The sequence below is a fragment of the Odontesthes bonariensis genome, chromosome 2, assembly GCF_027942865.1.
Source record: "Odontesthes bonariensis isolate fOdoBon6 chromosome 2, fOdoBon6.hap1, whole genome shotgun sequence".
Taxonomy (NCBI): Eukaryota; Metazoa; Chordata; class Actinopteri; order Atheriniformes; family Atherinopsidae; genus Odontesthes; species Odontesthes bonariensis.
The window spans coordinates 20470955-20487819 of record NC_134507.1 but is presented as its reverse complement, the minus strand read 5'-3'; the positions used below and the strand labels follow the sequence as shown (position 1 = coordinate 20487819).

At 37.5% G+C, this 16865-nt stretch overlaps 1 protein-coding gene across 2 annotated transcripts in view; it reads left to right on the top strand.

Annotated features, from left to right (window-relative positions):
* grid1a (glutamate receptor, ionotropic, delta 1a) overlaps nucleotides 1-16865 on the top strand; it is a 300550-nt gene that overhangs the window by 187527 nt on the left and 96158 nt on the right. For both annotated transcript variants that reach the window (XM_075478629.1, XM_075478637.1), the window contains exon 3: nucleotides 1420-1704. In XM_075478629.1, coding sequence (XP_075334744.1) covers nucleotides 1420-1704 — 285 coding nt within the window. The remainder of the gene's footprint in view (nucleotides 1-1419; nucleotides 1705-16865) is intronic.

The window sequence follows — 16865 nt, the reverse complement described above, 5'->3', positions numbered from 1 at the left end:
ACTCTTTTAACGTTAATTTCTTATGTAGTTGGAACTGCTTAGAGCTGCATTTTTTCCAGTTATTTTTCAGTGTCTGTGACACTCTCCCTGAGCCACTGATAAATGATGACAGGAAGACATTGTTTTATAGTGCTTAGTCACCGATGTTTACCATGGGCTGAGTAAAGAGGTTGAAGGAGATTTGGAAAATATACACCCAGCTTCCAATCGCCTGACCGAGCATTTTGTGGGAGCAGAGTTTGGGCTAAACTTTAAGGTTAGAAATCATGTGTACTTTTTTTCTTTTGATTCATAAAAATATAAGATGACATCATGATGTTGGTTCAGTGAATCTTGGATTTTTTTAAATAAATACATGACAGAGGGAGAAAGAGAGCAAAAAAAAAAAAAGCAGGACACTGTGACAACTAAAACTGACATGACTTATTTCAAATTAACCAGAGTCCTCTATTAAGGTCATTGTTCAATTGTTAAGTGATATGAAGAGCAAATAACTAGAAAGACAGATTACTGCAGCCTCATGTCCAGCAGCAGTCATTAAATATTCAACTTCATTTTCAGAACAGCATTTCATGTGAATTTCAGATTTATGTTGAAGATGGCATTTTACATCCTATCAAACATGGTGACATTACTGAACAAGATTTAAGAGATTTTGCTCTAACAAAATACAAATGTAGGAATCTTAAAAACCTACCACAGACATTACAAACATGTGTCTTCTTACTTTATCCTTGCATGTTTACAGATTTCCACCCTATGTGAAAGGATGGGAAAATGAAGGTCATGATAGATGATATTTAGTTGAGGCTCTTGTTTGTCCATCTGTTGGATGTCTAATGGAGCGTATCCTCCTACAATATTCTGGATTTTTCTTTAACAATTTGTTTCCTCCCACTTGGTCTGTTTCATTCTTTTTGCTTAGATTCGTTCTTGGTGCTCTCTCATTCATCTACTTTCTTCAAGTGGCTGTTACCTTTAGAAAGAAAATTTGCTTTAATCAGCTGCCTCTGCTCTGTCTGGACAAGGATTGGAGGATCCCCTCTGAATCTTTCATCTCCTTATTATGTGATTTCAGATTCAACACACTATACTCTCTGTGATCTGCTCCCCACATGCTGAGGCTCAGATGCAATTCTAAGTAGAACATAAAGAACAAAGCATGATTTGGTTTCTTTGGGTTTTTTTTTTTCTTCAGTGCAGTATTTTTAAAACCTGATTTTCTTATTTTTTTTTTTTTTCATAAAGAAATCCTTTTTGGATTAATTAGAAAACATACAGCATGTAATCATGTGTTACCTTGTTCCTTCTCTACTACCAAGGTGCTGTTCCTTATTGCTGTCTTGATTTACTACTGCCTTAACATCTTTTCATCTTCTCATCTTTCTTAATTCTCACTTCTTTTTTTCTTCTGTCCAGCATGCGAGTTGATGAACCAGGGAATTCTCGCTCTGGTTACATCCACGGGTTGTGCAGCCGCAAGTGCCCTGCAGTCTCTGACAGACGCAATGCACATCCCCCACCTCTTCATCCAAAGAAATGGAGACGGAGCACCTCGCACTGGCTGCCAGCTCAACCCCAGCCCAGACGGAGAGAGCTATACGTTGGCTGCCCGTCCACCTGTACGAATCAATGACGTCTTGCTTACCCTCGTCTCAGAACTGCACTGGCAGAAGTTCATCATCTTTTACGAGAGCGACTACGGTGAGTTGGGAGAAATGAGTGCTTGATCACCAAAGGTAACTCATAAACATGACATCTGTGTATAAGATGATCTGTTATTTCATTTAAATGTAATTGCTCCAAAACCATCTCCAGTGTTGAGAGAAATCAGGCCTCTTCTGAAGGGAAGTCGTATTAACACTTGGGATTTATATATTGAGAGGAATACACAAAGTCTGAACTAAGATAAAATAAATCATCTCTCCCACACACACACGCTCTTCCCTAAAATAAATCAAAGGTTCAGTGGAAATTGTGAGGGAAACAAGATCCCATTGATGCATTACCATTACTAGCATCTTCATGAGGAGACAAGTCTGAGCTTAATTGGCTCATTTGTGGCACCCTCCCTCGGTTAGGGTACGTTTGAACATAGCTTGATCTGTTCAGAGGTTTTCCACTTCTGTGTCTTTATTTGTACTATTGAATCCCTGCAGACCAGACCTTTCTTAACCCTCATTTGGTTAGAGGCATTATGGTTTCAACCAAAACGGAGTTAAAATCGTTGTATTCCGTTCCTAAGATGAGTATATCCCTACTGGCTAATCTTCTTGCTACTTGAAAGAGTTTAATCTAGAAGAGAGTATACATCAGTTTAAAAATTTCAACACTGGAAACATCTACGCTACATTTGATATAGTGTATAGTAAAGATAAGCCTTCAGGGAAATACAGCCATCCACCTCCCCTTAAACATATTTTTCAAACTAGGGTTTGGACACTTTGGATAGTATGACATGATAATGTATATGGTATAAAGTTTCGTAGCGACATCTGTTTTTGGAAATATTTGACATTGGCTTCAGGGCTGTTGTGGTCAAATTAGAGGTGGGTAAACTATGAATTTTTTGATCAGACAGACCGTGACGCAACGTGACGTGACACAGCACAAAGCAACGCAAGGTGTCGCGAATCTGTATGGCTGTCCTGGCCATATTCCATGACGTTATCAGTTAAAGTCATATTAAATCAATGACAGTCAACAAATGTGTTTGTAGTTTGTAGTTTATTAAATTTCAAATTTCAACAGTAAAGAAAAGTATGTGTGGAGTAAGAACTATCTACAGTAGATATGGTATGTGTGTGTGTGTGTGTGTGTGTGTGTGTGTGTGTGTGTGTGTTAGTATGCATGCTTTTTAAAGTAGTGCCCAGAGGGCCTCCTTGTCCGCTACGTCAGGTTCTGCCTTGCAGGGGCGTGTTCTGGGGTCCATGGCTCCCCTGTGCTTCACCAGCCAGGACTTCATTTCCAGGACACCAAATTTATTTTGGATTACAGTGAACCCTCGTTTTTCGCGGGGGTTACGTTCCAAAAAGAACCCGTGATAGGCGAAATCCGTGAAGTAGAAACCTTTTTTTTTTTTTTTACAATTATTATACAATGAAATACTGCATAATGCATTGAAACCAAAGAACAAAGCCGTTTTACAGGCCCAAGCATTTGTTTAACAAATAAAAGTACTGTATAAATGTTTTTTTTTTAACAAATAACTACTGTACTGTAAAATAATCATTTTCATCATCAATACGAACTGAAGGCTTCAAATTGTGGAGATCAGCACTGCCCCACCGCGACCCGAGTCATTGGATTAGAACGGGAGAAAATGAAAAATGATTTTGAAAAAAAATACAAAGTACAGTGGGACAAATAGTGACTCACGTGTATTTCACTGCTCTTCTGACTGAGCCGCTGCATCCTGACTCCGCTCTGTAGCGCTTTTTTCTTCTAAAGCCCGCGGTGCAGGTGTGTTTTTTTCGAGAGAAGAGCATAGATCGGTAGTTGTTGTCGCTCTTTTTTCTTCTGGGCAAAAATATTTATATATACCGACATGCCACCATCGATTATGTTTGAGAACTGTAATGTACGTGTACATATTAAACCACAACGTTATTGACACACAGGTAGAGAAGAAGCGGAGAGACTGTTTAGCCAATCAGAATGCAGAACACAATGCACGATGCAAATCCGTGAAGCAGCGAGACCGTGAAAGGTGAACCGCGTTATAGCGAGGGTTCACTGTATTCCAACGGCAGATCACAAGGCGCAGGGAACTTTGACGTGCGTAATTGCCATTAAGAGATGCGTAAACACTATTTAGAGGTGGGTAAACGCTATTTAGAGGTGGGTAAACGCTATTTCCTAAATTCCAGAGGTGCGTAAACGGCGTTTACGTGCGTTTACCCTCCACTACAGCCCTGATTGGCTTCCTTTGTTGATACTGCACCCTCAGCATTGGGTTGGATCAATACAAATCCCACCAAGGAAGATAAACCTGTCTGAAGGCTGCTGTGACGAGCTGTCTTGCTGTCTGCCTTTCTTGCCATTTACGTTTCTTCGCTATCTGGCGGGCTGTCTTTTTAACTAGTTGGCTTTCTTTATGTCTGACTGAGGAGCTACGTCACCATGTGCCCTGCCATCTGTTTTGCTAAAGGTTTTCTTTTGCTTGTCTTTTTCTCAAATCTGTGACTAGCTGTTTTGCTACCCATCTACTTTTTCATTCTTATGAGCTGTCTATCAGACAAGCTTTGTGTGTGGGCCTCTTCTTATATTGGTCTGTTGAAATAATTGACAGTCTCTCCCAGTAGTCTATTTTCCCATTTAATAATCAATGGATCTATGTGCAGTTTAGGAGATTTTCAGCTATTTTTACCTTCTTGCAATACAGTCCAATTCTTAGATTCCTATCCTAGTTTGACTGCAGATAGGACAATGCAGCATAATAAACTACAATTTGAATTGCGAACATTCTAAGTCTAATTCTAGTTTATCAAGCACTGTTCTAACAAAATTTTTTTATTTTATTTTTTTTTACAGATCTGATAGCAACATTGACATCTGTCCTTGTATTGCAATGTTAAACTCTGAATTAATTAAATGAAGGGATACAGCTAATTAGGATCCTCATCACAGAGCAGCTAAATACCCTGTGGTGTCTGTCTTGAAGCAGTGCGACAGTGACCCGCATCGCTGTCTACAGATAGAAATAAATCTGTGTTAACTTGATTCCTTCTCACGGTTAACATTTGTGGGCAGGGGAGTAACAGCTGCAGCATTTCATTCACTTCTCCTCCCGCATGTCTGTGTCTTTATGAAAAACTGAAGAACTTTTTTTTTTTTTTTAATCCTTCTTTTTATTCAACAATGGAGGACAGATTGTATCAAATCTACAATGTTATGTAACATAAGCAGCCATGCAAGAAATTGTAAATAAACCTAGCATGGCCTAGCCATTGCTATTGGCAGATATCCATCTTGTTGACTGCAATCGGCCTATCAGCAAACAGAATTATTCCAAACTGATGGCAGTGACTGGTATTCATCTGTTGTGTCCTCAAAAGTCATTGAATTGGTTCTGTTAGCAGAGTAAAAGTATTTTATTTGTATAAATGTATTTATTCTAATTAAAAACTAATGTAAAATAGGGCTGAAATACTTTAAAACTGTTGTTACTTTTTTCATCCAGCTGTTTTCTATTCCGGTTTCATCCAATTTAGGATGGCTGGAGCCTATCTCAGCTGCCATTGGGTGAGAGGCAGGTTACACCCCAGACAGCTCGCCAGTCCACCACAGCCTTAGTTAATTTTTATGATTTTTATGGATTTATTGATTTACAACAAAGTACAACTTAACTAGGAAGAAAAAAAAACTTGTTTATACATTAACCATACTACAAGTAGTATAGTAGGCCTATAACACAAGTAGATGACCTCAATTGCTTTGAGGTAGACCACATGTTTGGCCTGTCAGGGCCTTCCAAGTAACATTACATGACAGAGCCTTAACCTTTTCACATGATCAAAGCTTCACCTGTCTTCTGTGACAAGCAAAAGCTAAAACAACATCCTCAGACAAGAATATCCTGTTATTACGCTCGATAGACATGAGGGTGTAACGTCTACTGACCCGATAGTCCAAGTCTGTTCTTTTTCTTTATGGTTGCAGATCTAAATCAAAGGCAGCAGCATAAAATTCATGGACAACGTAAAATTTAAAGGCATTTACTCTATTTAACTACTTGACCTGTAAGTACACTGATAATGAGTACAAAGTGGTTATCCATTTGTGGATTTCAGATTTGATATGGGCTTAATGTTAGCATATGGTGTATGATTTAAGGGAGCTAAAATGATCTATCAATTGAATAGTTATGTTTTCCTTAAATTGCTGTTCAGGTAATCGTTGTTCCTACTGAACCTCTATATGCACATGTAGATTCCACATTGCATTTCTTTAAATTTGTTTTGTTAGATAACTAGATAACGTTTCTACTCTCCTGAGCTTCACTTTTAGCATGACAATTGCAGATTGTCCAGGTCAGGGACATTCCCCTAATCTGGATTCTGTCGTGATGTTAACACATTAAGCATGAGCTTCTTGCCCACTGTAGTATATCAGCTTCTATGCAAAACTGGTAGTATGAGTCACTAACCAGAGCGGAAAACCTTTTGCTATATTCCCTTGTAGCTATTATGTTGTGGATTCAGTTTATGTTTAAAGTTTTGAAGACTACATGGCAAACTTAAATAGACATTTGAAAATACTCTCTTTTTTAACAAATGTTAATGACCCATTTCTAATTTAATAAGACAAAACGGGTAACAAACTGTTTCTTGCATGTGCAAAAATGGAGGCACAAACTAGTGACTCTTACTATGGCACGAATCTCAGCCAAAGAATGGTAGTTCATTCACGAAATGTCGCTCTTAATAAGTGGTTCCCGCAGTGATCATCTTCTACCTAAAATCAGATAAAACATGAATTTCTCGTGTCAGGTGCTGTAATATAGCCTAATTAATTTGAGGTATTACATTAACTCTTTCGGTGCCATTGACGTCTATAGACGTCAATTTAAAAAAAAAACGTTGACTGCCAAAGACGTCTATAGACGTCAATTGCGTTTTTTAACGGAGCGGGCTGGGGGACAATCTAGCGGAGTTTGTCACTAAATCTTAGGCTTGTAAACACTAAACAGAGAATATACTGGCAAAATTACCCGCAAGGTGGTAGCAGTGCCACTTTGCACAAAAAAAAAGAAGCTTGTTTTCTCCGTTTTTTTGGTCAAACAGCTGTTTTTGGTGAAACCAACCTATGTTCTACTGTCTATTACTAAAGGACTGAAAATGGTAGAAACCAACTTTTTTTTCCTGATGAAAGAAGAGAGTCTACTCTTTCCTTTGGTAATTTCGGTGTGTACATAGTCATAAGACACACTTTTCTGTGGGTCTTGGAAAATCAGTCAAAATACTGTAAAACACTTGGCAGTATGGCTCTCTCTTCACTGAAAATGGCTGGCAGCCAATGAGTTAATATGTCAGCAATATGTATCAAATTTTTTTTTAACCATGCATTACTTATATGGTACAGGTTAAACGGTGTAATACTGTCATATCTGCAAGGGGATTTCTTTTTTTTTTTTTTTTTCCTCAACTTTAATCAGATTTGCTTATTGACTGTGAGTATAAGGAACTGTGTTTATCTACTGTAGGAGCATCAGAGCATTCAGTCTGTATCTCCACCTAATGGAATATATGATATAAATGTCTACAGAAAATATTTTCAGAGATTGGAAATGATCTTGATACAGTTTTGCAGTTTGTTTTTTTTGTTCATTTTTCTGATGTTTTAATCTTATATTCAAGTCAGTACAAACTGAACCGATTCTGAAAGAGAAAATACTTAAGATTATAGTAGTATTAGTAGCAGTATTAGTATTGGTCATTTATAGATTAATTAGAACCATAATTGCTACACTGAAGCTTTATGTGTAAATAGTGGATGAACGTTACATGATAGATTTAGTTTCATAATGGCTGAGTTGTTTTCAGCGTGCTGATGGTTTATATTTTAGAAGATGTTTGAGAAAATTGGAAGAGAGAGGCACTGACTTGCATGTAACTCCAGGTATTACTTTTTAAGGGCTAAAGTGCCAAAATCTATATCCATAAAAACACTTGCCTAAAAAGTATTATCATAATCCCTCATATGTATTCAATCCTTCGCTTTTGAATGGTGCACAGAACCTCCAGCTCTACAATAGGAGTGCACAGGGTCAGATATTACAGCTTAAAAAATCTCTGTATCTCTGACCTCGGGTGCAAAGAATAGCTTAGTCAGGAGTGCAAATTCATTCCAGTGTCCACTGTTACAAAAAAAGAGGAAAAGAAAAACGAAATTATAGAAACCTCTAAAGCTTCACCTTCTCTGGCTTCAGGTTGCAGCTCTCACTTTACATTGCAGGACATCGCTAGATTTTCTGTTGTAAGATGGCATGTTCCATCATTTTTTCCCCCAAGCAACAGAAATAACTTTAGTCTTTCACTTCTCTTGCTCCTTAAGAAGCAGGGTGACACTGGATTACAACTGCAAGACATCCTTTTGTAGTTTTCCTTTTGTCACTTCAGGCCAATAGGAGTGAATAAATCATTTGATAATCCTATAACCCACTGATAACTAAAACACAAGTTTTTCTTCAGTTGTTCATATTGTAATGCCCCTGTTCTCTTTGTTCTGTCTTCCTTTATAGTTAACATGATTTTGCTTCCTTCAGACAATCGTAGTTTTGCTGATTTGAACCGAGCTCTGACATTTCTGAACAGTAGCCTAATACTTCAGTTTTTTTATTTGAAAAGTACACCTATTTTTAAAATAATTTGGCTGTTAGTTGACTCTTTGATGTGAATTTTTCTTTCTTTTTTTTTTTTTTTTTAAATTTGTATTTATTTTAGATTTTACTGTGCCTTGAAAAATAATCATGTGGTCTGCCTTTTATTTTTCTTAAATCCAACCATGCCTTCAAAGAGAAAATTTATCTGAAAGGGGTCACTCATTTGATACTTTGATTTAAATCTGTTGTGGAGAAAAGAGTAGTCGGACTTACCATTGCAGCCTCTTATGGGTAATTTATTGATCAGAAAGACACAGAGATATGTACATGACAGCATGCACGGAAATTCCCAGTGACCTTAGTTTGTGAGATCTTCTTTTACCTCTTGATATCATTCTGTGTATGTGGCCCAAACCCAGTCTCTATCTGGCACCTGCTGTCTGTGAATGCTACTTCATCTTTGTCATTGTCTAGACAGAGTTCATTCTGGTCCTAAACAATATGTGGTTCAAGCAGTGTCAGGCCGTGCTCTCCCTACATCTAAAGCAACTTGCCTACTTAATGGCTCAGTGAGCTGCTTTAGATCCTTTAATACCAGATTGATTTTTGTTGTTCCGTAGACTTTATTCTATTGAAACTGAAATCCAGCTTGAAACCAATAGAACAACACTATTGACAAATTTGACCCAAATAGCATGCTATGTTGGGTTACTGCTAAATCAAGTGAAGCACCGTAAATGAGTGCCCCGACTTTATTTACTAGACAATTTTTAGCTTTCATATAAAACATTTTTTTACACCCATTGGCTGGATTGCCATCCTATAAAGTCAAAGAAATCTGTTATCTTTGAAATCCAGAATGTAAATTTTCACTTTTCAGAATGCAAGCAAATAAGATTTGTTTCTCAAATCTGAGAAACTCTGTTTATTTTACAAGTGATCAGATCTGTACATCACCAACCTTTAAGCTGGGGTTGCTTTGGTATCAAATGCATCAGCAGAAATGTTGCCACTCTGGAGTAAAATCTTTATAATGACCGGTTCCTTCCAGCTATTACTGCACAGCAGACAATTTACTTTGGCATCTGTCTACAGACTGTTGTTCTCCACTGTGTCCGACAGAGTGCTCTACTAATCGGAATCCATGCACTGGATCTTGTGTCATTATTTTTCAAATATGACATGCTTTGCAGCATATTCAGTAGAAATCTTCTCTTGCAAACATTTCAGTTGGCTTTTTGCTGTTAGACCTTTCTCAAATCCATCTGGGATTTTGGCTGGCAGCGTTAACATATCCTTAATGAAATACTGTTGTGACCCATCTCTACAACTACTGAGTGGACTGCCATGGAATTCAGTTGTTATTAATGGCTCCCTTAGGATTAGACCACATGAGATAGGTAAGCCTTTTGACTAATCAGTCACAACATTAAAACCACAGAGAGGTCAAATGAATAAAATTGATTATCTCATTACAAGGCAGTGCTCCACTGGGAAACCTTAGCATTAATTTTGATGTTATCTGAGGCGTACCACCTACATATAGACATTGTTGTACACCAAACACACACCCACCCCAACTTCCATGCAGGACAATGTATCCTGTAACATCAAGGGGAGAGGGCTGTACAACCTGCAGGACCCAAGAATCTGCTGCCAAAATTCTAGTTCCATATTCCACAAAACACCCCAGAGGGTCTTTGCAAAGACTCAGAGCTGTAACTGCGGGATAGCATTAGGGAGATGGTTTTAATGTTGTGGTTGATCAGTGTCTGTTGCTTTTAGTAAAATGCCTTCTCTTCTTACTGGACCCTAGTGAAGTATAGATTTGTATGTCTTCTATATAATGAATGAAAGAATTGGGGAAACATATTCAGCAGTCTCAGGTGAAAGGCTAACATTAAACTGCATTGGTTGACATGGTGATATTAATATTTAGTTTGCTTGAGTACAGACTTGGTACCATGTATTTAGACTCTTGCTTCAAAGGTTCATGATGCTTTTGTAAACTCTGTTTAAGGTGCATTCAACACACTACTCTCTGTACTGTATATCTCAAGCTATCGATTCGGTGGGGGTGAATGGACAGTGGGTAGACTATATTCAAACAAAAGCTTCTGGAAAATTGTCCTCTTTCAAAGACCGCATAAAAGGTAACTGAAACACGATTATAGGAAATCTTAAGAGGGTCAATTTTCTTGAACACCACCAAGATTTTTTTAGCAAGTCTATCTGAACTAACCTGCACTCAGCAATGACTGTAGAACAGTTGCATCTGTCTCTGTCCTCCCTGTGGTGCCTGCCTCTCCCTTATAGGAGGAGAGATTTTGGCTGGTAATGGGTATGAGATTGATTAAACTGCTCTTTATCCCTAGTAGGAGCTGGTTCCTGATAGGAAACATGGATTTATAACAGCAGGCAGTCTTAACATGAACAAAGACAGCAGAGTTCTATGGCTGTTCTGAAGTCTGTTTGGGATAATATGATTAAGATTGTGAACAGCTATGAGGGTGTCTCTGTGTTATTGAACTCATTCTGACATTACTTATAAGTCCAGCTCTGCAAAAACACCGTCAACTGATGTGATGGGTAATTAAACAGAATGTGAACATATGTATGATTCTTAGTTATTTAAACTAAAATATTTTGAAATAAAACTAACTTGCTTTTGAAACATTTACCAGGACATTAGAATTATTTTAATCTTTTTTTCTGGAAAAAGTGTAACCCACAATAGAATGACTCAACACTACACCCGTTTTTATGATTACATTTTATCTATCTTCTATTTCCTTTCTCAGGACAAAGCATTGTATCATCTCAAAAGCATATCAGCCAAATTTAAGTAGGTGAGTTGATAATATTTTCATGTGAAATTAAAACCTGCATGGCATTGTCGGCCAAGAAAAATGTAAAAAAAAAAAAGTAACCACTGTATTTTTTTAACAGTTCACAGGGACCTAATTGAGATAATAATTCAGTCCATCTTGGCTTGTTCTGATTGAAACCTTTTTTTTTTTTCCCATCATTTTTAACAAGTAAACAAAAAAGTGATGGAATATATTCATTATCATATAAAGTGTAACAGTAAAGGGCTGCTTTCTAGGAATGAAGGTACAATGGGGAAAATGAGACGACATTAGCACAGGATAGACCACATTTGAAACTTACACAACTCACATTTGCCTTAGACAATATCTTATTACAAGATTATTTTATAATGGCTGATGGCTTCAGCTGACAGTTGGTGCCATCAGGCTTTTGCCCCTAAAGGAAGGACTGATGCCCCTTTTGTTGGTCATCGTCATGTGTGAAAGTACAAAGTCTGAATGGAAGGTCGAAGTTGGCCACTGATGCACCCGAGTCAAGAAGGGGAGGCAGAAACGGAGGTAAAACAGGCTAAGTGTGCAAGGATAAGCCAGCATTGTAGAATTCAACACTCTAACAACATTATCATAGCTCAACTGATTCCACAACGGAGGCTTGGTGTGTATAAGCACAGACTGATGCAGGGCTGAACCTGCCAAAGAATAGCAGCAGCAGGTTAGACAGGACTTTTTTTATTTTAAGTTTTATTAATTCAAAGGGTGTTTGAGGCCTCAATGGCCTTTATTTGACAGTGGGTTTGCAGGAAAAGGGGCTAAGAGAGGTGGTGGCAGAAGACATGCAGCAAATGCCCCCAGGCTGGGAGTCAAGGAACTACAGCCTTTATACAGGGGACACCTTCAGTTATACTGTGCCCCACGATGTCTTGTTTTTTAGCTGCTAAGGCACAGCCAACATGTTAACAGGGCTGTTGTCATTGTCATGATTGTTTAAGCCAGTGTAATGTCCTAAAACTGTGAAAAAATATCTGTTAAATTTCTCAAAGCTTCAGATCCCCCCCCAATAAGATATTGTCTACTGTCATATATTAAAAGCAAAGCAACAGTTGATGGAATCAGCATTTTTTTCATTTTTCCTTCAACTGTGTTAGTTCATGGATAGTTCATCTTAATTTCTTTTTGGCAGTCCCCATTTGAATATTCACATCTCTGTGGCATTAATGAGACATTACAATGATGTCATCAGGAATCCAAACGCATATCAGTAAATGGAACTTGATGTGCTACAAGCTAGCGATGTTTTATTCCCCCCAGAGCTTTTCCAGTTTTACCATCAGGAGTCTGTTTCTGTCTTTCCAGCTGCTCCTCAGCCCCACATGTATGCTCGAATCAGACTGAATGTAGTTGCCTTTCATTGATCTCTATAATCAGTTTCTTTTTAATTTAATCTCAGCATTGAATCTTTAATTAAACTGGTTCTGACACAGACTTCAATGTACAGTGAAGGTGTAATAGGTGTCATATAAAGTAGCCTTCATTTACAACAGCAGAATTCATAAGTAGAAGGCAAACAATTCATGCTCAAGTCTGACTGGCTCAGAGAACCAGGGGACAGAGTTCCAATAACTTTGTAACAGTAAATGGCCTGCCTGGACTTGACTTTCATACCACTATAGCCTCTGGTGTGATTATTGTTCACACATTGTTCATGGTGACTGCTACTGTGTGAAAACATGTTTTTTTTCACCTCATGTTTCTCTTCTGCAAGGAGCCCCGCCCATCCCAAAAGATTAGTCCTCATGTGCATGGTCAAAAACAGTAAGTTGTTCTTCAGTGCCAGTTACTACTACTGGCATCTTGAATTGTTAACAAAATTTTGAATAATCCAAAGAACCAAATTAACATTACACACCTAAAGTAGGTCTATTAAATAAAATGTCCAAATATATTAACTAAGATATATATATATATATATATATATATATCATGTCAGCAGAAAAATCTCACAGGTTAGTTTCTGAAATATTTTGGTATGGACAGAGGAAATGAAAATGGCACTCTTTAGGAATGTAGTTCATCAGTTTAACAGGCCACAAAACTAAGTTTTCAAATAAAATACTAGCCTAAAGATTCAATTACACTGCATGACCACTTTGTTGCTTCTGCTACTCGAGGTATTGCATGTATCAAAAGATTGATGAAATCAGAAGATAACAGGCATTTTGAAACGTCTTATTCACTGTCAGAAAGCTGGGTTGGAGGTCTAGTTCTCGGCCTTTCAGCAAAATAATGACCCACAGCACAGAATGATGGGTGGTTGAGAAGGAAATGTCTGTTTTTAAACTTAGAAGCTATAAGTTCTGACCTAAATCCTATTGATGTTTCAAATTGACTCCTGCAAAATGGTGGGAGAGTGACAGAAGCTACCAGCAGACGGCCTCAAGAAGCATCTAGATGGGATCAGGAATTATTTCAAAGTAATGAATGTTAACAAAGGTTTTGCGGTAGCCTGTGTTTCTGTTTGGGGTACATTGTGTTATGGTCTTAATTGCTAAATTAAAGCCCTTGTTGTTGCTTAAAGCAACACTAGAGAAGTTTGTGAACCTTGACAATATGTGCCTCTGACACATTTTGAGCAACACCAATCCTTGTTATGTACGTCCAAGGTCTGAAACTGCCATAGGGCACCCAGAGGCTGAAATATCAAACTTTAGAACTTGGCTTTCCTGCCTGGCATGGCACAGTTTCGCTTTAAAGTATAAAGCAGAAAGCACCAGCAAAGAGATATCACATTTCAGTTAAAATTGGGTAAAAAAAAAAATAAGAAAAAAAAACACTTTACAAATTAAAAATAAAGTAAAAAAAACAACAAAAAAAACAACTCTGCGGCCGATGTAGCAACTAGACACTAGACATTGCTATGAGAGGAGGTGAGGAATGAGAGACAGGTGTATGAGCAAGATGAGAGACAAGAATAAACCTCAAACTGGATTTTACTGCTGGAGAAAAAAACAGGATGACAAACTAACTTCACTGTTGCTATCGATAAGCAAGTATAAGTTTAGCTCTTCCTGTGAAATCACTGCCATGTGGGTTTAAATTCATTAAAAGAATTGTGATCACTTATCCATCTCCTCTGTGTAGGCTGTAAATCAAAGGAGATTGTAGCAGTGGTTGATTGCTATAAATACTCCAGACATTTACTTCAGTACTCGGTATCATGACTAAAATGAAATGCACAGCAGCATGTTCATCTGTGTTATGTTATTCATTAGAGGTTGAAACAAAAGTTATAACTTAATCGTTATCCTCACTTCTGTTTCAGACTAATGTGGGAATAAGTAAAAGGATTGTTCAGATTTTCCAAATTTAACACCAAAATCTTGGAAGTCACGCTTTCCAAAATCTTTTCTATCTTACAGTACATGACACTGTAATATATACAGTCAGCATTATGTTGCACTTGTATTGATTTCACATAAAGTCCACATAAGGATTCTTTGAAAATGTAAATAAGAAAAAGCAAACCATATGATAGATTTATAAGGACTTCATTTTACTCGTCTTTTTTGGTAGTGTGTTTGTTCATCACATACGGTACATAAAAACATGTAGGTCCTGCAAAATTACTCAGCCTTGGCTCTTTATTTTTAATCTATTTATTTATTTTTTTTCTTGTGAGGTCTCTAAAGCAGGACAACAAATGTATCTTTATATCTGTTCATGTACAAGCTGCCCGTGGAGTTTTGTTTTCACAACAGTAGCATTACATCCAAAAGCTGTAGGGAGCCAAAGAGCAAACCTCGTCCAAATTATCCACTGATGCTTTGATATGTTTGCAAATGTGTTGAGAGAAATATTGAGATTTTTCAATAAAATGCCAAACTATTTGTTGCCAATTATTTTTTTTTAATCTAAGGCTGCCAATAAAACTGATCAGCACTGAGTGATCATATTCAGGACATACTGTAAGCATGATTTTGAAAGGAAATGTAATTCTAGTATCAATTTTGGACAGGGCTCATTATTTGTGGGGTTTTTTTGTTTACTTCAATGCAAAATCAACACCATGATTAGATTATCACCAATCGAGAAATACAATTCAACAGTCAACTGCAGCACAAATCTACAGCAAACCAGATGTTAATTTGTTAGTTTCTGATGCTTTATCAACAATATAGATGAACATTTCTCAGCTTTGTTTGTTTTAATCAGATTCTTGTTTTGTCTTATTTGTGCTGATCGTCAAAAAAACCTCTTATTTTGGTTACACATGGGGCAGTCATAGCTCAGCTGCTAGCGTGGGTCATCTTCCAACCAGAATTTTGAGGTCTGATCTCTAGCATATCCACTCGTCGACGTGTCCATGGGCAAAACGCCAAACCCCACTTTTCCCTTAATATGTTCATCATTTTGTGATTGTAGATAAGAAGTTGCTGCATACTGTATATAGAGTGCACATTTATGATGAGATGTTCTGTATGTGTCTGTGAATGGGTGAATGAGGGGAAAAAAGAAAAGTTCTTTGTAAAACCTAGTAAAGGTTAAATACATATAAGCATGGAACATTTACCATATACATGTTCATAACTATCAGGCTAAAATTGGTCAAAGTTGATCATTGTTTTTAAGAAATTGTCAAAACCAGAAAAGAATAGGCCTAAACTTTGTACATACCTGCTGTTTTAGTAAAGGAGTGTATCGAAGATATTACAAATGTAAGTCTTCTTGGCAGATGCTTCAAGCAGAGATCCTGGCGAACAGATTCACTGCTGTGCAGATCTCATAACCATGCTTCAGGATATATTATGTACTCTTTTTATTAAAAAGATCAATATTGTATTTAACTTAAAATACTGTGTTGACATGGAGCATAAATCTGTAATAAGAAGATGAAAGGCTTAAAACTGAAGCAGTCATTTATTCAGCTTTCCTTTTTGCTCTAAGTACTCTCAGACTAAGCACTAAAAGCTTAGTGTCTGCTAGGTTTCCAATTTGTAATTATGAAAAAAATTACTAATTCATATAATTACCTGATATTATTGTTACAAGAATAACCAGAACTACTTTCACAGGCTGGTATAACTTTTGACTAAACAGAGTAATAGGAGCCTTTTCTCAGCCTTCTCTGCATGGATTGCAAGGCAGCTTGACAGCTCAGTAAAAACTCAGCCCTTTGATCAGGATATGCTCATTTCTGCTTTGCACCAATCCAAGAGGGAGGCTGCTTTAGTTCACCGTGAATGTGGTACTGAAAAGGGATGTTAGAGCCTTTTCACAGTGTATTTCTGTCTAAATGTAACTTTTCTCTCCAATTCTAAAATTGGTGCATACTGCCGGGCAAAACATAGACAGGAGACAGACAGATATTAAGATTAGTGAGTGAGTTGTCAGAGTGAGAGTGAAGGCTGAGGAAAACACGGCTAAGTTTTAATATCTGGAACTTTCAGAGGAAGTGTTCAGAAATGACGCTTGGGTAAACATGTCCAGAAATCAGACCTTTAATTCCACGTTAATCCTCTTTTCTGCAGTCCTGTCGATGGCTCACACGGCTGCCCAGTGGAAAACCCTGCTATGTGTTTGGAACACTGACTTTGAAGTCCGATGTTTCTGTCGGAGTCCTGAAGCAGTTATCGAATGGAAATGTTTGCTTAGGTCTTCATGGGATTAGAAACTCTTATTTGTTACAATATTTTTTATTTGGGGTGTAGAAGTGT